Source organism: Bos grunniens, chromosome 7 (genome assembly GCF_055505025.1).
Source record: "Bos grunniens cultivar Pamir isolate PY7600 chromosome 7, Bosgru_T2T1.0, whole genome shotgun sequence".
Taxonomy (NCBI): Eukaryota; Metazoa; Chordata; class Mammalia; order Artiodactyla; family Bovidae; genus Bos; species Bos grunniens.
The window spans coordinates 44,068,806-44,092,645 of record NC_141171.1 but is presented as its reverse complement, the minus strand read 5'-3'; the positions used below and the strand labels follow the sequence as shown (position 1 = coordinate 44,092,645).

Sequence of the window (23,840 nt, the reverse complement as noted above, 5' to 3'; positions counted from 1 at the left end):
CGGGCCCAGTATGTTCTTACCCCTCCCCCACTGCATATTCATCTTTCCAAGCATGCAAAATCTTTGGGGTCGTCCTTGACTCCCAGCTTTGGCTGACCATCCACATCTAGTACCTCCGGAAATCTCCCTGGAGCTCTACCTTCAAACATATCCAGAGTACCCCCATTTCTCCCCTCTCTTTTGCCTCCACCTTCCCACATCAATGGCTCACCTGAACCAGTCCAGCCTCCCCCTGCTTGGTGCACCCACAGCCGCCCACAATAGCCACCAGGGGGGCGCCCGTGAGCACCTGAGTCAGGTTTCCTTTCTCTGCGCACAGCCCTCAGGGCTCCCACCTCCCTTGGGTAAAAGTCCAAGTCTTCCCCAAGGCTCACAAGGCCCTGTATGACCTGCCCGGTTCCCCTCCCTGCTCTCCCCTCCTCCCTCGCTCTTTCTGCTCCAACACCGGCCTCCTCACCACGGTCGCTCTGATAAGCTTGATGCAGTCCCCCTGGGCCTTTGCCCATACAATGCCCTCTGCCTGGAATGCCTTTCCACCAGATGTCTGCTCAGTGTCCCCATTTCCTTCTTCAGAACTGCTTAAAGCCCACCTTTCCCATAGGACTACATGGACCACTCCCTTTTCCCACCCCCCTACTGTAAAGGAAATCAGTCCTGAATATTCACTGGAAGGACTGATGCTGAAGCTGAAACTCCAATACTTTGGCCACCTGATTCGAAGAACTGACTCATTGGAAAAGACCCTGATGCTGGGAAAGATTGAAGGCAGGAGGAGAAGGGGACGACAGAGGATGAGATGGTTGAATGGCATCATCAACCAGACGGAAATGAGTTTGAGCAAGCTTCGAGAGTTGGTGATGGACAGGGAAGCCTGGCGTGCTGCAGTCCATGGGGTCACAAAGAGCCGAGCACAACTGAGAGACTGAACTTCCTACTCCGTTCTACTCTCCCCACCCCATAGCACTTTTCACCTTGTACTTGTGATATCTCACTTACTGATTTCCTGTTGTCTGTCCACATGTAGACACTACCTCCACCAGGGTGAGGATATTTGCTTTGTTCAGGAGCCCACCCCACTGTTGGCAGTGGAGGAGAGACAACGAGAGATCCCGGGGGGTGAGGGGGTCTCAAGCCTCTGTGTCTGCAGGGCCAGGTGCTGAGGTAGGGACAAAAGTGGGCTATAAGTGGGAGGTGACCTAAAAAGACTATCCCCTGCTCAGGGGGATCCTTGGTAATTGCCAGATGGTGGACAGCCTGGAAATTGTAGTTTTTCTTGCAACATTTCCCCCAATTTTTTTTTTCCTGGCTGCACCGTGCAGCCATTTGGGATCTTAGTTCCCTGACCAGGGATCAAACTCATGCCTCTGCATTGAGAGCGCAGTCTTAACCACTAGACCGCCAGCGAAGTCCTCTCACAACTTTTTAAACGGGCAACAAACACATTTACACCATTTGAAAAACTAGTACTGAAACAAAACTGGTGCTCACATACCTATATATGCATGTTCACAGTAGCACAATTCACCAAAGGCAAAAACCAGAAACCACTGAAATTTCCATCATCTGGTAACTGGATAAAATACTTTGGGGCATGGCGTTGATATACAGTAGGTGCTCAAATATTAGGTAGACCGATGAATGAATCGGAACAGGTCTCCTCTGGTGTACCTGGATATTTAACTGCCGCAAGTGTTCAGGTGGGAGAAATGAAGCACTTACCGCGAGTCAACCCGGGCAGAGTTGAGTTTCACAGCCTGAACTGGGTGGGTAACTCAGGCGCCGTTGAGATGCATATGCAGAACTCCAATAGACCACCAGAGGGCGCCTTAGGAAGACAAGCTAATAAAACGCAAATTGAATGCAAATAAGCCGTAGCGGGGCAGTGAGGAGCTTTTTTTTTTTTTTTTTTTTTGGGATCAGGCGCGCCTTGGACAGCCCTGGCGCCGCAGGGGCCTGGGGCTCAAGATGGCGCTGCTGCTGCTAGAGGACCCGGCGGAGGCGCCAGCGAGGCGCTCTGAGGCCTCAGACAGGGCAGCCTGTGTCCTCTATCCCTCCCTTGGGGGCCATCTGTCTCAGACCAGGGGCCTGCGATCCGTCTCGGTCCCGCGGGAGCAGGCATTTCTGATCAGGCGCACTTCGGGCAGCCGCTCCCGGGGTCCCTTGCGGCAGCATCCCGGGGGCCTCCGGGGACCTCGGAGCAAGATGGCGGCGGCGGCGGGGTCCGTGAGGCGCGGGCGGCGGCGACCGCGGCGTCAGTGAGGGGGCCCGGGGGCCCGGCGGCTCCGGGCCGGGGCGCCGCCGCGGGACGGACCATGCTACGCTCCACCGGCTTCTTCCGGGCCATCGACTGCCCCTATTGGGCTGGGGCGCCCGGGGGACCCTGCCGGCGGCCCTACTGCCACTTCCGGCACCGCGGGGCCCGGGGCCCGGGCGCGCCCGGCGAAGGTGGAGCGGTGTCCCCCGCAGCAGGTAATGTCTGCCTGCCCGCTCCGAGTTCGGTTCCCCGTCGAGGGTTGGACCCCAACGCCCAGGCTTCCTCGGTTTCCCGTTCCCCGCTCAGCTCTCTCCCTGTATACTCGCGAGCGACGTCCCTCCAAGCCGGGGTCACCCACCCCAGAGCCCAGTGCCGGTCTCGGGTCCTCTATGCCTGCGTTTTCGCGAGTGTAAAACTTAAACGAGAGGACCTGCCCTCCTAGTGGTGTCGCGAGCGTGAAGCGAGTGGGGGTCGGGAAAAGAGCGCGGCCAGCACTGGTCAACAGGCTCGGGACTCCTGCCGGGGGAACCGTTCCCGCCCCCTCCCCGGCCCGGGGTGTTGGTTGCAGCCGTTGTTTACTTCCGCGCTCGTTCCCCCGCCGCACCTCTGCTCGTGGCCGCCCCTGTTGACAACAGCGGAGTCGAGAGGGTCTTGTTTAGGAGCTCACTGACTGGGTGTCGAGCCCTGTGTGTCATACTAGGGTCAGGGAGGGAGTCAAACCTGATTGATTGCGTGTGTGTGTGTGTTGGGATGGGGGCAGACTTCCGAGAGGACGTTCAGAGGCTGCGCGTCTCTCTGCGTGGTGATTGTCAATGTCACAGAGTTCAGGTGAGAGCTGCCAGGAGGCAGGCACTGTTTCTCTTAGGAGCTGTAGGCTTTGAGCAGAGACATGAAGAATGGGGGTAAAAAGAGGGGCATCACAAGGAAAGGTCCACAGGGAGGATGTGTGTCGTTCCTTTCAGGGGAATTCAGGCTCCGGTTGTAGCCCCTGTTCTCGGGGACTGGCTCCCTCTTTCCATCAGACCCAGATTTCCTTGTTCAGTTATCCTCTCTGCCTAAGATACAGATCTTCATCTCAGAGCTTTTTTACTTGAGAAGCACCCTTGCTAGTATGAAGGCCTGTTTCCCCCACCCCCTAAAAGGAGAAGAAAAGAATTGTCTCAAATTTCCACCCTAAATTTTTCTTGGTCCATTGGCCTTGCATCAGCCGCCCACATGCCATCGTTCAAGGTCAGGCTGCACACCTGGGTGGGACACCGGCCTGGCTCTTGGAAACTTTCCCTCAAGGAAGGAAGACAGCTGTGCCCACAGGTGCCTGAGCTTTAGGCCTGAGTGTGGGACGCTCCTTGGGGGCCACCCTGCCCCGGTGCACTTTCTCGCTCCATCTTTTGACGTGCTGGTGCGGTCTGCATGATGTTCTGTAAAGAGTCCCTTATGTCTAGGGGCAGGCCGGCTCCCTCAGACCCTGGGTAGTGACTCGTCTGCAGGCCCGCAGGTTGACTTCCAGCCGTCTGAGAGCGCTGATTTATCTCTTGTGTGTTCTTCCAAGTTCATTGGTCTCTTGATGTCTTCCTGCATCACAAATGGCCAGTTTCCCAAAGTGTCATTTTTGAGAACCCGTTGGTGATGTGGTCCTGTCTGCTTCGCTTTCCCGCAGGAAAAAGTGCAGCTGCCTACCCCTGACCCCAGTGTGTCTACATTTTCCTTTTGCAGGTGAGAACAAGCAGTCCTCTTCTCCTCTCCTCTGGTGGGGCGGGTGGGGCTCTTCCTGCAGCTCAGCCTCTGTCTTGCTGTGGGACCTCTTTGATGCTGTTTCCTCCTCTTTGACGGGCTCAGGTGTGACTCCCCCCCCCCAACACCTTTCAACTCCCCCTTGCTCTGGACTTTGACAGGCACACTTCCTGTGGGGCTTGGAGAGGCTGCAGCCACAGGCCAGATTTTGTCTGGGTCCCCCTGTGAGCAGACTGACATGGCCCAAGAGCAGATGCTTGGCCAGGGTGGGCTGGGCAGGGATGCAGATGGTACTGACTGCCTACAGGCAGGATGTAGGGGTTCCAGCACCTCCGGCCTTGGTCTCCCGGCCCCCTGAGGCCCATGTAGGGCCCATCCCGTTCTTTCTGGCCCTTAGATCCGCCCTCCTGTGCTCCAGGGTCCCCACCCCCATGCTCTGCTGGGGTTGCCCAGTTACTCCCGTGCACCCTCAGGCATGCTCTTTATTCATAACTCTTAACTGGTGGGAGGGACAATTGTCCCAATTTTACAGACAAGGAGATGGGTCCAGAGAGGGGAAGCTACGCACCTGTGTACGCATGGTTGGTAAGTGCGCCTCTTGGGGTCGGATCAGGGCGGTCAGGCCCTTGCCCCCTCACTTCCTGTTGCTGGGCACCTGGGTGCCCATCACGTGTGGGCTCAGTGCTGTGTCCCAAGGCTTAGAGGCAGCAGTGAGACCTGGGGAAGGGCCTTACCCATTCTGCAGGGCCTGAGCACTGAAATCTCCCAAAGACCGGCCGAAGGAAGCCCTGACTTGTGCTGGAAGGCAGGGTGGCCCCAGCTCGCCTGGGTCTCACATTGGGCCCCTGGGGGACCCTTGTGGTCTGGTGTCCTGAGAGCAAGCCTTGCTTCTTAAGGGATGCTAAGGGCCAGGAGTCAGGTGGGAAGGGAGAGTGTAGCCAGAGAAGTGTGTGCTTCCGAAGGGGCAGTAGCCCTTCACTGCCTTCCCCATGGGCTGGGGGCCAGCGGGATTCACGAGGGCATGACTCCCCACTGCCCTGATGGCTGTGCTCAGAGACAGAAGGGAAGTGTTCTTCTGTTTGGTGCTTTCTCTTCCTGAATGAGCCATACACACCCTTTCCTACCCTTCCTGGGAGAGAAAGCCCAGGAAAGAGCAGTGTCACCTATGTATCTGAAGGTCTGGCCGGGTACTTGACTACCTCCAGGGCTTCCCTAGCTTACCGCCAGGTGTGGTCTTGGGTCAGGCCTGTCAAGGGCCTCTGACTTTGTCGGGAGACGGTGGAGCCATGAATAAAGCCAGAAACTGATGGGGGGCTGTAGGGGGGGATATCCTGGGCTCTGTGCAGGATGGAGCAGCCTCCTTGGCCCCACCTCTTTGATGCCAGGAGTCCCCCAGTCTTAATAAGCACAGGTGTCCCCAGACTTCACCCAGTGTTCCCTGGGGGCAGGAGCACCCTGGAGAAGACCCGGGTCATCAGTCTCACCTTCCCACCCATCCTGGGGAGCTGTGTGCACAGGTGCAGCTCAGCCAAGGGAGCTGGGCCACCAGGCTCGGGACCCAGGCTTGCCACCTCCCAGGGGAGGAGCCTGCACTGCCATCCGGTGGGTGGTTCCATTGTTCCATTGTTCTTGACTTCTCTGTGAAGAGGGAGTGGAGGAGAGGTACTGTGGCTTTTCAGAGCAGCACGAATCCCTTTCTTACTCCAGGATGAGGGCAGTCTAAGTTCAGTGGGTGGTGCAGCCCCTGTCTTCAGAGGCAGTGTCCAATCCCAGCTAAGTCATCTCTGTTTAGAGTGCCTTTTTTTTGGTCTCGGAGTAATGTTCATTTTAAACATACAGGAGAACACTGGAAAGTCAAAGGAGGTGCGTCTTGTATATGGTGATGTCCCCACTCCCGCATCAGCGGGCTTTCTGTGCCTCCTCCCAGCCTGGGACATGGTCTGTCCTTCCTGTACTTGTAACCCTGCCCTTTTGGGGAGCTGGGTCCTTCTGTCAAGGTTGCAGAAACCCCAGCGAGGTGCGAGGCCTGCCCTGTGCCTCTGGTTCCCACACCTGGTGGCCCCTCTTGAAGCACCTGGGGAGCTTTCTAGACTGGCCTTCTTGCCCAGATCCAGGCTTGGGCCATTTGAATAAGGATACAGCTGCCCCCAGAGCTGGGGGTTTTTTTTTTGGCATTTTTAGGGTTCTCTGCTTAGTGTCAGCAAAGCAGTGTCTTGCCTGGGGTTCACACTGACCTTCCTGGGGACACATCTGTGGTTGTCAGGATGGAGGGGGCTCCTGGCACTGGGGGAGGGGGGGGTAGGGAAAAGGGGTGTCCAGGGATGGCGCTCAGCACTTCACAGTGCCCGGGGCAGTTCCCTTTCCCTGCACACATGTGGCCTTGTCCAGCTCCAAGTGTCAGTGCTGCCAAACGAGATGGAGGAGCCTGAACAGTGTCCCAGCCCTGGCCTGTTTCTGTATCTGAGGATGGGCTGAGAGAGCCGGCTTTGGCCTGCTGAGAGAGCACCACCCCGAGAATTGCCACACCAATCCCCCCCACCCCTCCCGCCCCAGCTCCTCCGGGAGCCAAGGTGAGAGGCAGAGCAGCCCAAGCGCCAGGGTTGGATCAGCGAGGACAGCACAGCAGCCCGGCGAGCTCAGGGGCTATGCAAGATGCTTGAGTGCACCCCATCCCCAGAGTGTACGGCAGAGGGGAGGCACAAGCCCCATGGCAGGCTTGCAGCCCTGCAGGCGGAGTAGAGCCTCAGGTGAAGGCGTTGGGGCAGTGTCCTCCTTGGTGCGAGGAGCCTAGCCTCCCACTGCTCAGTGTCACCGCCTCAGCCTTGGCCACCCCTTCTGCCAGGTGGGGTCTTGAGGTAGGCCTCTCAATAAGCAGTGCACCTCTCCCGTCTCACCCAGCTGTCCTGCGCAGTATGCTTGCCTTGCCATCCTCCTCTGCCCCGGCTCCTCCCTCAGAATCCCCATGACCAGAACACTGGACTTGAACAGTGGTTGTGCAGGAACTTGGTTTGTTGGTGTCGAAGCCGTGCCCGTGTGGAAGGTTGACTTCTGTCAGTGTGATCTAACTCACAGCAAAAACTGTGCCAGTCGTTTTAGGGTGATGGGTCCATGGCTGAGGCTTTCTGTGAAGGCTGACCCTGCCCCAAGCGATCTGCACAGGTGGCAGGCAGGGTTGGAAGCACAGAAAAGTGTAGGGAGCAGGATGGGTGGCTGACGGACCTGAGCACTCGTGGAGGGTGGTGGTGGAGGGGGTGGGGTGGCGGGGAGGGCGGCTTGGCCATCTTAGCTGTGAGCTCGGCACAGATACACAGGCATGGTCCACCCAGCCTCTGAGTCAGCTGTGAAATCTGGAGCTGGCTCTGGCATCCTCTAGGGCTCTTCGGGTCTGTCTGAATTCAGTACTCATCTGTAGATCATCTGGGAGCCTCTGGGAGGGAAGGAGTGTCCAGCAGGACATATCTGGGCCAGAATCCAGGAGAGCGAGCCATTGGCACCTGTGGTTGCAACATGTCGGGCAAGTATCCGCAGCCAAGTGGTTGCTGAGCTGGCTTTTGAGGGATGAATAGGAGTTTGCCTGGTGTCTGGAAGCTGATAGTCCTCTCTCTGCCTTCGAGGCTTCTGCCGCCTGGGCAGCTTCCTGCCGAAGGAGTGGGCCTCATTGCTCTCCTTTGACTGGTTCTTTTGTCCTACTCATCTCTCATGTAGCAGGGATGGTGCCTGTCCCTTCCTGACTCCCTGGCCTGCCCCCTTGGGTTGTGACCATCCCCTGAGGCGAAAGAGTCCCCACTGTTGTCTAACCAGGGCACAAAGTAGGGGGTGGCACTGCCATGTGCATATCGTCTGTTGATGGGGGGCAGAGGCGTAAGGGGAAGGTGGGGTGGTGGAGAGTCCTTTGGACCGTAGAGAATCAGGTGGCACTGGGTCTTCTGGTCTGGGGAGGGAAGCCAGGGTTTTGGGGTATGGCACTGCCCCAGTCCCAGCCTCCTCTGTGAGTGGGGCCAAAGCAGGCAGGATGGGCGTGAGGATTAAAGGGGAAGGCCTCAGAGTTAGAGTCGATTGGGTTGGGGCCCGTGCCTCCCAGTGAGGCCTTCCTGCCCACTTGTCTGCTCATTAACTGCACTTGCAGCTGGAGCTGTGGGCCAGTTGTCTTCAGAGTGTTTCCTCAATTGAGGGTGGTAGGGGGGAGCAGAGGACAGGGCTCAGAGGTATTGGGGCAGCTGCCACCCCACACTGTCCTTCCACCCAAAGTGAGCTCTGGGTGATTTGTTCCCTGAGCACTGTGGCCGTGTGTGTTCCTGGCTGGAGATGGGACAGCTGGCCTTGGCTTTGCCATGCTGGATGCCTGGCCACCTGGAGCTGGTGACCAGGGCATGTTGGGACCAGGTCACGGGGAGAGCGGCCTTGGGTGCCAGACCAGGAGAGGGCTGGCACACAAAGACCGGGCACGGGGACAGCCCAGGAGCTGCCAGGGGCCTCCCTAGGGTGTCTCTTCCGTGGTGGCCCCGCTTGCCAGCCCATTTCTTGCCCTGGGTCTGGGGCAGGAACTTCTCCTGAGAGTGTAACCCCAGCAGCCAGGCCTTCCAGGAGGTTTCCCAGTCAGCTTGAGAGTCGACCCCTTGCTGAAAAACAGCCAATTAGTCTTGTTTACCAAAGGCATTCTTCCCTGGTACAAACCCCGAAGGAGCGCCCTTTGGCTTCCAGCCAGATTAACTCCCTGTTAATGGGAAGGTGCTTCTGCGGCGCCACGGCCCCTCTCCACCTCTTGAGGGTCACCTGTCGCTTGGCTTCTCCAGTTCCTCCTGGTCCCCTGAGGGCTGGTCCCTTGAGGCAGGGTGGGGTGGGGGCTAGGTAGCATCACAAATGCCTTCTCCATCTACTTGCCTCCCCCTAGAGGCCTCCAGAAGCTTCAGCAGGAGCATGGGGGTCAAACTCTGGGCCCCACACACTTCTGAGCTGCAGGGGCTGCGGCCGAGCCCCAGCAGCTGTGTGGTTGATGTGCCTAGACCTGCAGCCTTGTGTCACCTCAGGGACGCTGAGGCTTAGAGGGGAGGGTCTTGACCTAGACCCTCTGCTTTCTTCTGGGGATGTTTCTTTTCTTTTTTTCAATTTAGCATGGTGGGGTGTGGAGAGGGAGCCTCCCTGGTACTGAAACATCCCACCTCGGCAGGGCTCTGGGATGCCCAGATCTCGGGGGCTGGGCCTGGCCAGGGGTTTACTCTCTTCAGAGTCTGAGTGTTGGGCCGTGGAGGCTGCAGGAAGTGGAGGGAGTACTGCCCTCAGAAAGCCCTCTGACGCTAGAGCAGGCCTTCATCAGAGAGCAGGAGCTCCTCTCCCCATCAGGGTGCCCAGCGGGCCCCCTGGGGCCTTGGCAGCCTGCCACCCTCTTTCTTACTTGTGGCCTGGCCCTTTGGGCACCTCCTTCCTCTCCTTGCTTCCCAAGTGCAGGCTTGCTTGTGATGGGATTCCTGTCACACCGTGAAGTGCAGAGGTCTGAACTCTGGCATGAGAAGGGCATGAGGCACTCCGGGGGGTTTCTGTGTTGCTGGGGCACATTGCCGCATGTTCCAGAGCTGGTCAGAGTGGGGAGGACCTCCATCCATTAGAACCCCACTCCCTCCGGGGTGAGGGGCATTTCCCCCAGATGAGCCCTGCTACTGGGAGCCATCTCAGCCTCAGGAGGAGGGAGGTCAGGGAGTGAGGGGGGTTGGGGCTGGAGGTCCCCCAAGACTTGCAGGACCCAGTCCACCGCTTGCTGACATGCCTAGGTTGTGTTCTAGGCCCTCCACTCTGCTGGGCAACCAAGACTTCGAGGAGAGGAGAGAGCACTGGCTTTTCTGTTCGCATGGGCCGCAAGTGGCTGGGGTGGGTCTGTGGTAGTGCCTGTGGGCCCGCTGTGGGTTAGGGTCAGCTGTGGGGAGGGTCCTGGATCCTGCCCTTGGGGGTTTCTGGACCTCTGGATGGTCGCTTCATCCTGAACCTCTTCTGGGGCAGAGGGGCAAGTGCCTGTGTGTTCTGACCAGTCACCAGCACCCAGTCCCGCTGTGGCCTGTGCGACTTGGTTTTGCCACCCTGTCTATAACCTGCAGGCTGGGTGTGTCTGGGGTGGTCTGAAGCACAGACACACACGTCCTCTCAAGTGTCACTTGAGAAATAGGTTCCAGGGTAAAAGCTGGACAGTAGGTCTGTGATGGAACCTGCACCCCTGGCCCCCTGGTCGTCTAGCAGCCCAGCTACCCACCCTTGTCCTGCAGCAGCGCCAGTTCTCCTATGCGTCCCCTCTCAAGGGTGTTTGCGTTTCCTGGGGTTTCTACAGTAAGAGCCCTCCTCACCAGGTACCTTAGAAGAGCACAGGGTTTCCTCTGGCGGTTCTGGAGGTCAGAGGCCCAGAGTGGGGGCACAGTTGGTTCCATCCTGAGGCTCCTGGAGCATGGCCAAGCACAGGGCATCAGAACAAGTCACTTTTTCTTCAGAGTTTCACAGACTCGTGTCTGGGAGACGTTCTAACCAGAAACCATTTTAAATTCTGAAACAATTGAATCTAGTTACTCACTTTTGGGAGCATTGGGCTTTACCTGCTCACACCTTACGGAGAAGCTTTGCACCTTTGTCCATAAGGGAGTCTTCTGTGAGGTCCCTGCCAGCTTGTGTGGTGCTCGGCTGTTCCTGTGTAATGTACCCTGGAGGCGGGTCAGTAACAGCAGCCACTTGCCCGCCAGCTGCCCCGCCACCCCTGTTCCGATGCAGACATGAGTGTGTCCCATGCCCGCCCTGTCGTCCACCCCACTGTGCTTCCCCAATGTCACGCGTTGTCTGAACATCTTAAACTTGGGCATCGTTCTGGGGACAGTATGCCTTGCTTCCCCTGTGAAGTTTGCCATGTTCTGCGTACACCCAGCTGCCACCTCCTCACAGTTGACACTTCAGGACTTTCCATGTCCTCACTGGTATATGCGCCACCGGTGGATTTTTCTGTGGGCGAGAAAGCTTGTGGGAGGACAGAGCCTTAAAGGCACAGTCACCAGGCAGGGCTGTGCATGTCTGCCCGCTGCTCTGGGTGGGCTGTGTCGGGCCCACCTTCTGCTCCCTGCCCCCAAGTCAGACGGCTCTGTGCCCTGTGCTTTTGGCCCTGGCTGGCTGGCTATCCGGCCTTCTGCCAGTGTCCTCCTGCCCCCCTGGCTTCAGGGAGCTGTGTGGTATGGCTTAAGCGTGGGCTGAGCCATGTGGAAAGCCCACCCTTGCCCAGTTCCCCAGACCTCACCATCCATGTTCCAGGTCAGGAAGACCCCAGGCTCTGTGCCCCACACCCCACTTGGTGGCAGGACCTGCACAGAGGAACCCTCCAGGACCCTTGATTTGCTTCCAGAGCTTCTGTGCAGTCAGCTGTAGACTTGGCCCTGGCAGGTTCTGAAAGGCTGGTTCTCTGCTCTTCCCTGCTGGCCCCAAGGGTCAAGGCCTGGGATTAGGCAGTGGCTGGTCACTGGCTCAGGTGGCCGCTGCTGCACCAGCCTGCTCATGGCTGTTTCTCCTCTCCGTTTCAGGGCTTGGTTATGACCCGTACAACCCTGAGCTGCCCAAGCCCCCTGCACAGAGGGAGAATGGCGCCCTGGGCAGAGGCATTGATTCCCGCTCAGACATCCTGGAGCTGGAGCTGGTCAACCAGGCCATCGAGGCCGTGCGCTCTGAGGTGGAGCTGGAGCAGAGGCGCTACCAGGAGCTCCTGGAGACAGCCCGGGAGTGCGGTTCAGCCGAGGCCCCCGTCCTGGCACCTCATGGCCCTGCTGCCTGCCCCGCCACCAGCCTGGACGGGGACGCCTTCCCACTGTCCTTCGATTACAACCCCAGCGGCCATGGCCTTTTGAGCCCTGATGCCAGCTATCAGCCCACCCCACTGGCTGCCACCGCTGAGCCTGGCTGCAAGTATTCACTGGCCTCGCCAGACCGGGCTCAGGGCCATGGTGGAGGGGGTGGCGGCGCCCTGGAGTATGTCCCCAAGGCCGTGGGCCAGCCCCGGCGGTACAGCCGCCCTGTCTCCAGCAGCAAGTACGTGGTGGACAACTCTAAGCCGTCTACAGACCTGGAGTATGACCCCCTGTCCAACTTCTCTGCCCGCCTGCTCAGCAGGGCCAGCACCAAGGACGAAAGGGCCCCCAAGCGGCCCCGGAGCTCCCGTGGCAGCGAGCCCTACACACCTGCACCCAAGAAGCCCTGTGACCCCTTTGGCAGCTGCGACGCCAGGTTCTCGGACTCGGACGATGACGCTGTTGTCGCTCCAGGTGACAAATCTGTCACCACCAGCCCCCCAAGAGCTCAAGGGGGTGCTGAGAGCAAGGCCCCAGGGAAGCCGGGCTCCAGGGAGGGCCCTGAACTGGAGGAGGGCAGCCTTCGGGAGACCAAGGAGATGGCGGTGCAGTGTGACGTAGAGGATCTTGGGCCACCCCCTCGGAGCCCGGGCAGGCCACCCCTGGCTAAGCCCAGCTCACCAGCCAGGGCTGCGCCAGAGCGCAGCAGCCCCAAGGAGGGGAGGCCTAAGAAGAAAAGTGGGGTGTCACCCACCGCCAGCCACAAGGACAGTGTCCGGAAGACAGATAAGGGTAAGGATGGTGCACGAGGGAGGCCGGCTGAGAAGTCCGCTGCAGACAGGAGGGGCCCGCAGGCCGGCAGCCCCAGGCACAAAGCAGAGCGGCCCCAAGGGACCAAGAAAAAGCCATCTTCAGCCACTCCGGTGGCCAGCTCAGGGAAAGGCCGACCAGAATGGCCAGGACCGCTGCTGAGCCCCGCACAGGGGGCAGCCTGCCAACCATCAGATAGGATAGCTGGGAAGACCCTGTCAGGGAAGCTGGCAGAGAGGAAGGCCCTCTCGCTGGACGAGGGCGCCCCCCGGGACGCCCCCAAGCTGCCCAGGCGGACCCTGAGCCATGCTGAGCTCTTCGGGGATGAGAGTGAGGACGAGGACCCGCGGCCCCAGACGCCGGCCACCCGGCCTCTCGCTCCCCCCAGCCTCAGCTCCAGCTCGGACTCGGACTCAGACTCGGACTCCAGCCTGGGCCTGTCGGCTGCGCGGGGGCCGCCCAAGCGCCTCAAGGCCTCCCCACCCCCCTCCTCCTCGTCCTCTTCGGGGGCGGGCTCTGATGTGGACTACTCGGCCCTGGAGAAGGAGGTTGACTTTGACTCTGACCCCATGGAGGAGTGCCTGCGCATCTTCAACGAGTCAACGGCTGTCAAGACTGAGGACAAGGGCCGCCTGGCCCGGCAGGTGAGGGCAGGCAAGCCAGGCACCTCCCTGACTCCCTGTGACCAGAGTCCCGGCACCCAGTGGAGATGGCTTTCTCAGCACCAGCCTCGCAACTCATTCATAATTCAGACCCCTGGATGGCTACCACTTGCCCGCTCCTGATCCTGCTTATTTCCTACCTCTCTCACCGCTTCCCTATTCCTTGCAGCCCCCATTCCCCTCCTTTCCCCTCTCCTCCCTGTCAGACCCCCAAACTCAGCCAGCCTCCACCTTTCTGGTTTCCTGCTGCAGTGTCCCCACCTCACCACCAGAGGGACCTTTGCTCTGAACAAAGCTGGCACAGCCAGTCCCACAGGCAACCTGCAGCTGCAGGGGTATCCCTAGTGGGACCCTTGCCCCACCCCCTGCTCCCCCTTCCTTAGTGCCCATCCCTGTTCCTGGCCCTCTGCTTTTCTCATTTCTTCCTTCATTCCCACAATTGTGAACCTGCACCGGTCCCTGTGCTGGGTGGGCGGAAGTGTGGGCTGGGTGGTCTGCAGAACTCACCCTCTGGGGACCTTGAGAGGTGGGCCCAAGGTGCCAAGTCTGTGTCCTCACCTGGAGGCAGGGCCTGTGCACGTTCTGGGGGGAGGTGAGAACCCTGAAACCCCTTCTCCAGCCGGGCAGCCAGTTAGTGTCTTCCCATCTGCTCCTGTCTCAGGCCTGGGTGTACCCCAGGCCAGGACGAGTGGAAGAGCTGTGGCTGATGTGGGGTGGGCTCGCTGAGGGACAGATCTGTGTCTCAGCCCTCTAAGGAGGAGAAGACTGAGGACAAGGGGCATTCAGGCCTGACCACACTGTTTCCTGGGCAGAAGAGGAGGATTTCTCACCTCTCCAAGCAAGGCAAGGAGGTAAGTGTCTGCCTCTGGGTCCTGAAGGAATGGGCACCCATCTACAGAGGCAGGGCCTCCTCACGCTCCCTTGCTGCTGGGGCCTCTGGCTCTGCTCGTGTCCTGCAGAGCAGTTCTTAGGATCCATATCCGGTCATCAAGGTGTGCTTAGTGCTGGGGGGCAAAGCCCCGAGCGTGGTGAGCCAGGTGAGGGCAGCCCTCCAGCAGGGTCACACTGCCCAGCCCCAGTTCGGAGGTGGTCTGTGATCCTGGGCAAGTGCTGCCACATCTCTGAGCCTAGGGTTCTTCCCTTGTAGTGTACAGACAGGATGAGTTGTCAGTCACCGTGGGGCTAGTCAGTGAGCCAGCACTCGGAAGGCTGGGGCAGAAGAGAGAAATGGAGGTGATCCACTCATCAGTCCCTCTGCACCCTGCTGGGCATTTTGAAAGTACCGTTCAGAGAAGATTGGATCGAGCAGGATATAATCTTAACGGGTGGGTGGGAACACACAGCCTGTGCCTACAGAAGGGCTGAGGGGACTGGGCACACAGAAGCCAGCAGGGCAGGGCCGGATGGGGCTGGGGAGAGTGGAGCGTCATGGTGAATTTGAGTGCTGAAGCGCCCAGCTGGTTCCTGCCTGGGTATGAGCACACTTGGGAGGAAACCCAGCTGGTTCTGTCCAGGCGGTCAGCAGACTCAGATGAAGGCCAGCTGCTTCCCTCCAGGGCACCTGCCCGCCCAGGAGAAGGTCCCTGGGCTGGCCTGCCCCATCCTGCAGTGCTACCTCTGTCCTGATGCCCTGGAAGGCCTGTTCTGGCCTCTGATCCAGAGCGTCCTGGACTTGGAATTCTTCACCTAGGTGGAGCCCACTAGGAGAGGCCCTGCACCCCCTGCCCGGCCCCCAACCGCCCAGGAGGTGTGCTACCGACGGGCCCAGCAGGCGCAGAGGGAGTCAGCCGGCTGGCTCCAGGCCGCCCAGCAGCTGGGTGAGAAGCCAAGCTCTGTCCACATCTCCGCCCCAGGAGAGAAGCGGAGGATCGCCCATGTCCCCAACCCCCTCCTGGCTGCAGGTGGGTCCCAGAGGCTGGGGAATGCTGCCACCAGCAGGGAGAGCCCCGGCCTGGCTCCTGCTCTGCCGGGGGCTGTGGCCTTGAGCGGTGCTGGCTGGATGTCTATGCTTATCTGTGAAGCAGCCCCGATGCTAGTGGGAGGTGCCTGGGCGGGGCTATCCTGGGGAGTCCGAGGGTGGCTTCCTCCCTTCCCTGTCTGTCCCCAGACTGAGAGTGACTCTCCACGCCTCCCCTGCCGGCCTGGTCTAGGAGGCTCCCACCCAGGTGTGGCACCTTACAAGGTGTTAATGAGGGGGTGGCTCTGGAGGCCCTCAACCCTCCAGTCAAACCAGTGGATCTGGGGTAGGGGTTGGGCCTGAGTTTCCTCCCCTCCTACCCTGAGGCCACTGTCCTCTAACTTGGGCTTGTCTTAAAGTTGTTACACCTCAATGGTGCTATAAGCATGGGGCTTAGGCGTGCAAAGGGAGCAGGGTTGTGCAGCCCCTGAAGGCTCATCCAGATGCAGAGAACTGGGCTTCCCTGGGTAGGAGACCCTGCTGTCTGACTAACTCCCTGGGTGTCCTTGCTGCTGCTTCCAAACCCCTCGAGGAGACAGCTCCAGGTTTCTGAAGGCTCTTTAGGTTTCCTGGTGCTAGAGCCTCCCATAGGAGAAGCCCTCGGCGTTCCTGGCCCTCCCCTCAGGGTGCCTGAGGTGCAGCTCCCAGCGACCATGCAGTCCATCTCCGGCAGGGCACGAGGGGACAGGAAGGGAGAGAGCATTGAACCGTGGCCCTGAGGCGCACATTCAGAAGCGTAACCTTACTCTTGGCTGTCTGGTCATCTCCATTGACTTAGGACAGTTCTGTGGTGGTGTCACTGCCTGCACTCTGGCGGCAGGGCGGTTTCCCCAAGCCTCAGGAGTACTTTCCTGCCGATGCCTCCTACTCTACATAACCCTGAAAGCGCTCCTGTCACTGAGAAGTGTGCATCCTTAGAAACGAGGCTGGTGGCCAGCTCACCTCCCTCATGGCTGAGCCTGTTGTGGGCAGGCTTGGGTCACCGCTCTGTCCACTCCTTGGTGATCTCACTCTGTCCCCATGCCCCTTCCCCAGCCTCACTGCCAGCTGCTGCTCCGCCTGGGGCCCTTGGAGACAGCCCTGCTGGTGGCCCCCTCCTCTGTCTGGTTTGTGACCTCATCAAGGGGAGCGGCAGAACACTGGGGTGGCTGCAGGCAGCCGGCTGGTCACAATGAGCGGGCCGGGGGCAACCCGCATGCTCTGGTGCTCAGCCCGGGAGCCAGGGCCTTTCGTCCCTCACACTTCCATGCCTTGGAGTCGGGGGCCGGAACATGTGGCAGAGGCTCCCTGCACCCCCCACCACTCGCCGCACCACCCTGGCGGTGACCTTGCCTGAGCTGGCCTCCGAAGCCCCATTTTCGCCCCCACCCCCTCGATGGACTTACCTGAAAGCCAATAGAGCCTGATGTCATTTCACAGCCCTCGGGCCCGACCCCGGACCCTCCCTCTGTGCTCCCAGATGCATGTCCTGCTGGCGCTCCACGGCCGCGGCCGCCTGGTGCTTTGCAGCTCGGTGATGGGCGTGCTCTCCTCCTGCTCTCATGGCCCCTGTCCCCCCACAGCCCCCACAGGCGCCAAGAGGACCCTCTCGGCCAGCAGCAGCCAGCCCCCCAGCGGCCCCGAGCCAGGCAGCCAGCCCCTGAAGACGCGCACATTGTCGGGCATGGCGTCCAAGACCACCACCACCATGGCCCCGAAGCGTGTGGCACACAGCCCGTCCTTACAGGTGAGCACTCGGTACTGCCTGCTGTCTCCCTTTAACTGAGTCGACCCTGAGCTGGGCCAGGCCAGGGCCAGGTGGGAGCAAGCCTGCCACCCTCTGCTGGTCTCTTTCTCTAGAGTTTAAAGAAGCCCATTATCCCAAAAGAGTTCGGGGGCAAAGTCCCTACTGTCATCCGCCAGCGGTATCTCAACCTGTTTATTGAAGAGTGCCTCAAGTTTTGCTCTTCTAACCAGGAAGCCATAGAGAAGGTGCGTGGTGAGGGTGGGAGAGTTGGGGGATGATGGGAGGCGGGGCCGAGTGGGGCTGAGTCCATGTCCTCCCACAGGCGCTCAACGAGGAGAAGGTAGCCTACGACCGCAGCCCCAGCAAGAACATCTACCTGAACGTGGCTGTGAACACCCTCAAGAAGCTGCGCGGCCTGGGACCGGGTGCCGGAGCTGGTCTCAACAGTAAGTCATGTCCAAAAGACCCAGGCCTCGGCCTTTAGCAGCCCCCCTCCCGTCAGGAGGCTGTCAGACAGAGGCTCTGCCGTGCCCGGTTGTCTGGCCCCTGTGGAGGATAACGTTGGCCCTGCGCCCTCAAAAGAGCCTCCTCTCACTGTTAACTGTCCTTCTCAGTGAGCTGTGGGGCCGCTGCTAATGGCGGTGGGCGGGGGGGGCTCTTCAAAAGCTTGAGGCAGGAGGGTACTTCTAAGCTTCTTAAAGGATGCATTAGCGCCTTCTGCACTTTGTCTGCCGCAGGCCAGCCCCCTCCTCCTCCCATGTAGACGTCTTGCCCTTCTCTTCTGAGCGGGGAAGACCCCGGGGAGGGGAAGAGGCTTCCAGGCAGCCTACTGGTCCCCAAAGAGTTAAGGTCACAGGAGGTCAGGCTGTTCCCTTCTTTGGGGAGCGGAGCACTTGGAAGGACTCAGGCTGAACTGTGTTCACTACCCTCTTCCAGAAACCAGCGGCCGGAGGGTGGTGTCCCATGAAGTGGTGCTGGGGGGCAAGTTGGCTGCCAGGACCAGCTTTTCGCTCAGCCGCCCTAGCAGCCCCCGTGTGGAGGATCTGAAAGGTGAGCCTGACTCCTGCAGGGCTTCCCCGGCAGCTCTCAGCCCTCTTTCCCAGGGCCCTAGTGTGGCCCCAGTGTGGCCGTGGGCTGACCACCTTTCTCGTGTCCCCAGGGGCCGCCCTGTACAGCCGCCTCAAGGAGTACCTGCTCACGGAGGGCCAGCTCAAGGAGAATGGCTACCCCTTCCCGCACCCCGAGAAGCCTGGTGGCGCCGTCATCTTCACAGCCGAGGAGAAGAAACCCAAGGACTGTGAGTACTTCTTGCACCATCACCCTGGGGTCGGGGGGCTGGGGAGGGGGCCGTCTGGGGACAGGGAGTGTTCCAGCCAATGGGTATGGACACAGAGTTTAGGGCCAGGCAGGCTGGCCTGATGCACCCCACCCCCACCCCCCCACCTGGTAGCCTCCTGCAGGATCTGCTGCCGCTGCGGCGCTGAGTACCTCGTGTCCTCCTCTGGCCGCTGCGTGCGTGAGGAGGAGTGTTACTACCACTGGGGGCGGCTCCGCAGGAACCGAGGTGAGACCCCTGCCGGGCTGGGCTGGGCTGGCCACCTGCTCTGATTGTTTATAACTTTTTTTCCACTGTGGGTTTTTATGGAAAAAATAATACAAAGGGCTTCCCGTGACAGCATTCATAAAAGGAAGGTCTCCGGCCCCACCCACCGGGTGCCCTTTCCACCCCTGTTGCCTTTGAAGAACAGGGGCAGTTTAGCCCAAGGGAACCAAGGCTTCATCCTGTCTTGTGGCTGCTTGCTTCCTTTTGTCGTCAGTGTGGCCATTTCCCACTCACGGGCACATACAGGGCTCCTTAAGTTCTGCCCGCTGGCTGCCCAAGACCCTCTCTGGGTGGGCAAGCCTCCCTGGGGCCACACCAAGCTCGTCCTCACTGCCTAGTGAGGAGAACTAGTGCTGGGTGAGGGTGGGATGGGGTCTGCCAGGTGTCTCTGCCCCTCACGCCCTGGTTGGGCCTGGCGCTCCCCTAGGGAAGGGGCCTGGGAAGCCCCTGCCCACCAGGCAGACCGAGTGTTCTAGACTGGGCCGGAGCATTGGGTGGACCTGCTTGACCGCATCTGTTTATAGTGGCCGGTGGCTGGGAGACTCAGTATACATGCTGCTCAGCTGCCATAGGCTCTACCGGCTGTCAGGTCGCCAAGGTAAGTGTCCTGGGTCATTCCTTGTCCTGGGGAGCACTGGCCCCAAGCCTCCCTTTTCCTGTACTTGATTTTCCCGCCTGGTGTGGGGACCTTGGGTAAAGGACAGTCCGTGACTGCTGCCAGCACAGCCCAGCCCCTGAGCCCAGCCTTGCCCTTCCGAGTCCACAACCTGATCTTCCCTTCCTTCCACCCCAAGCAACATGTGCAGGATGGCCGGAAGGAAAACTTGGAAGGGTTTGTGAAGACTTTTGAGAAAGAGCTTTCAGGAGATGCGCATCCAGGAGTCTACGCCCTCGACTGTGAGATGGTGAGTGGGCCCGGCTACCCTGAACTTCCTCAGCCCTTGGGGGGCTTGCTGCCTGGGAGGGGCTTCCCAGTCCCTCTTGCAGAACCTCAGGCTGTGCTGGCGTCAGAAGAAGAGGGTGTCTGGCAGTGAGTCCACCTCTCCCCCGAGCTCATGTCACAGCCTGGCCAGCACCTGAGCCTGAGGGCCTGGTGCACAACACAGCCCCTGGCTCAGCTTTGGCGCGGGGAGGGCACCCATGTTCTTATCTTTCTCTGACCCCCCAGAGAAGCCCCTGGAAGGCCTCTGGCATGGGTTCTGTATCTAAAAGTGGGGCCTGAGTTGCCGCGTATGGGGCTCAGGGACCCTGGGCTGTGGAGCGGGAAGGGCTGTCGGGACCCGCCGTCTGAGGCGTGTCCCTTGGCCCCACAGTCCTACACCACGTATGGCCTGGAGCTGACGCGCGTCACAGTGGTGGACACGGACCTCCAGGTTGTGTATGACACCTTTGTCAGGCCAGACAACGAGATTGTCGACTATAACACTAGGTGCGCGTCCTCTGCCCATTCCCCACCACGGCCCAACCCCCTGCCTGCAGCCGAGTCCCCGCCCGGCCCCAGGTTGGGGCCTCCCAGCTCCATAATGCCTCCTTCCTCCCACCCAGGTTTTCAGGAGTGACTGAGGCTGACCTTGCAGACACGAGCATCTCGCTCCGGGATGTCCAGGCCGTGTTGCTTAGCATGTTCAGCTCAGACACCGTCCTCATCGGTCACAGTCTGGAGAGCGACCTGCTGGCCTTGAAGGTACCCTGTCCCCTCCATCCTGGTTCCCAGAAGGCGGCTGGGGCCCATTGTTCTCAATCTAGGGAGGGAGCTGTGGAATCTGAGGCCAGGCCCCGGCGTGCCCTCTGGGACCCTCCCTGACCGCCCGCCCACCTGCCTGCAGGTCATCCACAGCACCGTGGTGGACACGTCTGTGTTATTCCCACATCGCCTGGGCCTCCCCTACAAGCGCTCCCTGCGGAATCTCATGGCCGACTACCTCAGACAGATCATCCAGGACAATGGTGAGTGCTGGGGCACAGGCACGTGGGAGCCTTGGGGGATATGGGGGCTGCAGGTTCCCGGCTCTGACACCCATTTGCCTGCAGTGGACGGGCACAGCTCCAGCGAGGATGCCAGTGCCTGCATGCACCTGGTGATCTGGAAGATCCGAGAAGACGCCAAGACCAAGCGGTGACCGCCGCCTGCCTGCCTGCTCGCCTCTCCCACAGCCCCGGCCCGTCCTCTACCCCAGGCCTCTTCCAAAACAGTGCAATAAATCTCGAGAGCTAACCCTGTCCACGTCGCCAAGACACAGAAAACCGAGAGAACCAGATGAGCTGGCGGCAGAGAGCCCAGCGCCGAGACCGACCCTGGAGCCCTGAGCCCCTCCGCGCCCCTGCCCGTCCCCGCCTCTGCCCCTGACCTCTGTCCTCAGACTGCTGCTGACTCAACGGGCGGGGCCGGCCTGCCACCCCCACAGGCCCTGCTGGTGCCCCTTCTTGTGGGTGGAGGGTGCGGGGGTGGCAGGCTTGTCAAGGGTTTGTTTGTGACAGGGGTTTGTCTTTTTATTTTGTATTGTTATTTTTATTATTTTGAATTTAAACCTGATGACTTGACAGTTGTCTTCCCCACCCGGAGGAGCAAGACCCCGGTGCTGCCTTCCCTCCTGGGGGGTGGGGGTGGAGCTGGGAGTGCAGCTGGCGCCCCAAAGGCCACCAGGACCTGGGAGTTCCACCTAGCCTGGGCCTGGACAGTGGGATCTGGCCTCCCCAACCTACCTGGACCCTGGGGCTTCTGGTAACCAATCCAGCGCCTCCATCAGCCCCCCAGACCTCGCCTTCTGGAAACCCTAGGGCCTACTGGCCTCTGGACACTGTCCTCCCGCCAGAGCGCCGCCCTCCCCTGGGGGCTCTCTGTAAAGCCCCACAGCACCCCCTTCCAAGATCCCCTCCCCACCCCCAGGCAGGGGCAGAATAAATGTTTGTATGGATTTTAGAGCTTGTGACATGTCGTGTTCTTGGTGCCAGGTGTGGGTCTCCATGCACAGTGGAGGTCACTCACCCCTAGTTGGGGGCGGATGTCAGGACCTTGCTCTCCCTCGTGGACCCAGGGCCCCATGTTTCCAGACCCTTCCCAGTGCTGGTGATTACAGCCAGCAGCCAAGAGTCAGGCCCCTGCCACCAGCCACTGGCCATCCTGACCCTCTGGGACCCATTATGACCCATGTTCTAGTGACCTATTGACTTTCCCCCCCCTTTTTTTGAACAAGGAGTGGTTTTCTAAATACAGGATGCAAGCATGTCTCCGAAGGACATTGCTGTGTGGGTTCCATCCCTCTCCCCCTCCCCAGAGCACGAGTACCCCAGGGAAGCCTTGGGCAGCTGGGGGAGGGGCTTTTGGATGCAGGGGAGGGGGTCAAGTTGGGGGTGGGACGAAAGCTTTCAGCTTGCCAAAACTGCTGGTTCACAGAGGCCGAAGAGCTTTTGCAAACCAGATCTGCCTGCTTGGGAAACTCCCTTTTGTCACCATGTGGGAAGGGGGGTGCTGAATACCAAATGCCCTCTGCATAGGTGCACGCCTGGTGGTGGTGTCTCCTGGAGGCTGTTGGAGCAATTTGTCCAAGCCCCTCCCCAGGGTGTTTCTCAGTAAGCCCTGGATGGGGCTGGAAGAGCAGGATGCTGCTCAATGTGTAGGGCTTCCCAAGAAATGGGGGTGGAGGCTGCTGCTCTGATGGGGCGGTCAGCTTCTGGGTTCTGTCTCCACTCCATCATTCATTCACCCAACATCAGTTTGGAAGGCAGGACAGGCAGGTAGATTTGGCCTGTTCAGTCACAGCTGGCCAGGGGGAGAGACTGACTCCAAAGCTGGGAAGTACCTTCCTAATTTCTGTTCTTCAGAAGGTTCTTCAAAAGAATATGAAAAACAGCTTAATCACCTCCCCTGAACCCTCAAACTTGCCCCTCCTAAGAGGACCCTACCTTTAGTAGTGCCCCCCACACACTGCCCCACCCTGATCCAAGTACCCCACCTCTGGCCTGAATGCTGCCCAAACCTCATCGCTGCCTCACACCCCTGCCCCCTCCAGGAAGGCCCCCGGACCCCTACCTGAGTGCTGGGTAGGCAAACTCCAGGCTGCAACCCTCTGTGCTGCTTCCTGGTAGGATGGTCTCAGTGGTTCTAACAGCCTTCCCCAGCCAGACACCCAACACTCTACCTGTGCATAGGAGATGCTCATTGAATTGAAATGGGATGAATGAAAGAGAACCCAGGCCCATGGCTCAGACTCAATTCCTGATTATCTAACACCCCAGCATCCTTCCTCTACCTCTAGCCTCTCCCCAACCCTGTGGGCCCACCCAGCTTCAACCAGGTCCAACCCACCTCACCGAATGCAAGCTTTACAAGATTCCACCACTAAAGGACTTGCCCCCGTGTCCATTGCGACCACAGTTTGTTGTAAATGACAAACCTAGACAGAATGTAAAACAGAAACATCACTTTGCTGACAGAGGTCCATATAGTCAAAGCTATGGTTTTTCCAGTAGTCATGCATGGATGTGAGAGTTCAACCATAAAGGCTAAGTCCTGAAGAATTGATGCATTTGAAAAGCGGTACTGGAGAATACTTTGACTTCTGACCCATCTGACTCTTTGTGACCACATGGACTGCAGCACACCAAGCTTCCCTGTCCTTTACCATCTCTTGGAGCTTGCTCAAACTCATATCCATTAAGTCAGTGATGCCATCCAACCATCTCGTCCTCTATCATCCCCTTCTCCTCCTGCCTCCAATATTTCCTAGCATCAGGGTCTTTTCCAATGAGTCAGTTTTTCACATCAAGTGGCCAAAGTATTGGAACTTCAGCTCCATCATGCTGCTAAGTCGCTTCAGTCGTGTCCAACTCTGTGCGACCTCATAGACAGCAGCCCACCAGGCTCCGCCATCCCTGGGATTCTCCAGGCAAGAACACTGGAGTGGGTTGCCATTTCCTTCTCCCAGCTTCAGCCTAAGTCCTTCCAATGAATATTCAGAGTTGACTTCCCTTAGGATTGACTGGTTTGATCTCCTTGCAGTCCAAGGGATTCTCAAAAGTCTTCTCCATCACCACTTTTCAAATTCATCAATTCTTCAGGGCTTAGCCTTTATGGTTCGGCTCTCACATCCATACATGATTACTGGAAAAACCATAGCTTTGACTGTACGGACCTCTGTAGGCAAAGTGATGTTTCTGTTTTGTTTTTTTTTTACATTCTGTCTAGGTTTGTCATTCACAACAGACTGGAAAATTCTTAAAGAGATGGGAATACCAGACCACCTGACCTGCCTCTTGAGAAATCTGTATGCAGGTCTAGAAACAACAGTCAGAACTGGA

General features: G+C 59.3%; 1 protein-coding gene across 5 annotated transcripts; it reads left to right on the top strand.

Annotated features, from left to right (window-relative positions):
• The first annotated feature begins 2,172 nt into the window (after positions 1–2,172).
• On the top strand, positions 2,173–21,462 carry REXO1 (RNA exonuclease 1 homolog). 5 transcript variants are annotated; one of them, XM_086411525.1, is made up of 17 exons: positions 2,189–2,469; positions 3,912–3,967; positions 11,524–13,238; positions 14,003–14,107; positions 14,947–15,157; positions 16,776–16,939; positions 17,053–17,184; positions 17,262–17,385; positions 17,876–17,989; positions 18,099–18,236; positions 18,390–18,503; positions 19,067–19,140; positions 19,337–19,447; positions 19,856–19,971; positions 20,088–20,226; positions 20,369–20,489; positions 20,574–21,462. In XM_086411525.1, exons 3-17 carry the CDS (start codon positions 12,384–12,386, stop codon positions 20,660–20,662), a joined length of 2,607 nt encoding a protein of 868 aa, XP_086267651.1. In that variant the 5' UTR covers positions 2,189–2,469; positions 3,912–3,967; positions 11,524–12,383; the 3' UTR covers positions 20,663–21,462. The 5 variants fall into 5 exon arrangements, 4 of the variants coding, with proteins under 4 accessions (XP_086267650.1, XP_086267651.1, XP_086267652.1 ...); XM_086411526.1 differs by lacking the exon at positions 2,189–2,469 and adding an exon at positions 2,857–3,082; XM_086411527.1 differs by lacking the exon at positions 2,189–2,469 and adding an exon at positions 3,120–3,565.
• The last annotated feature ends 2,378 nt before the right edge of the window (positions 21,463–23,840 follow it).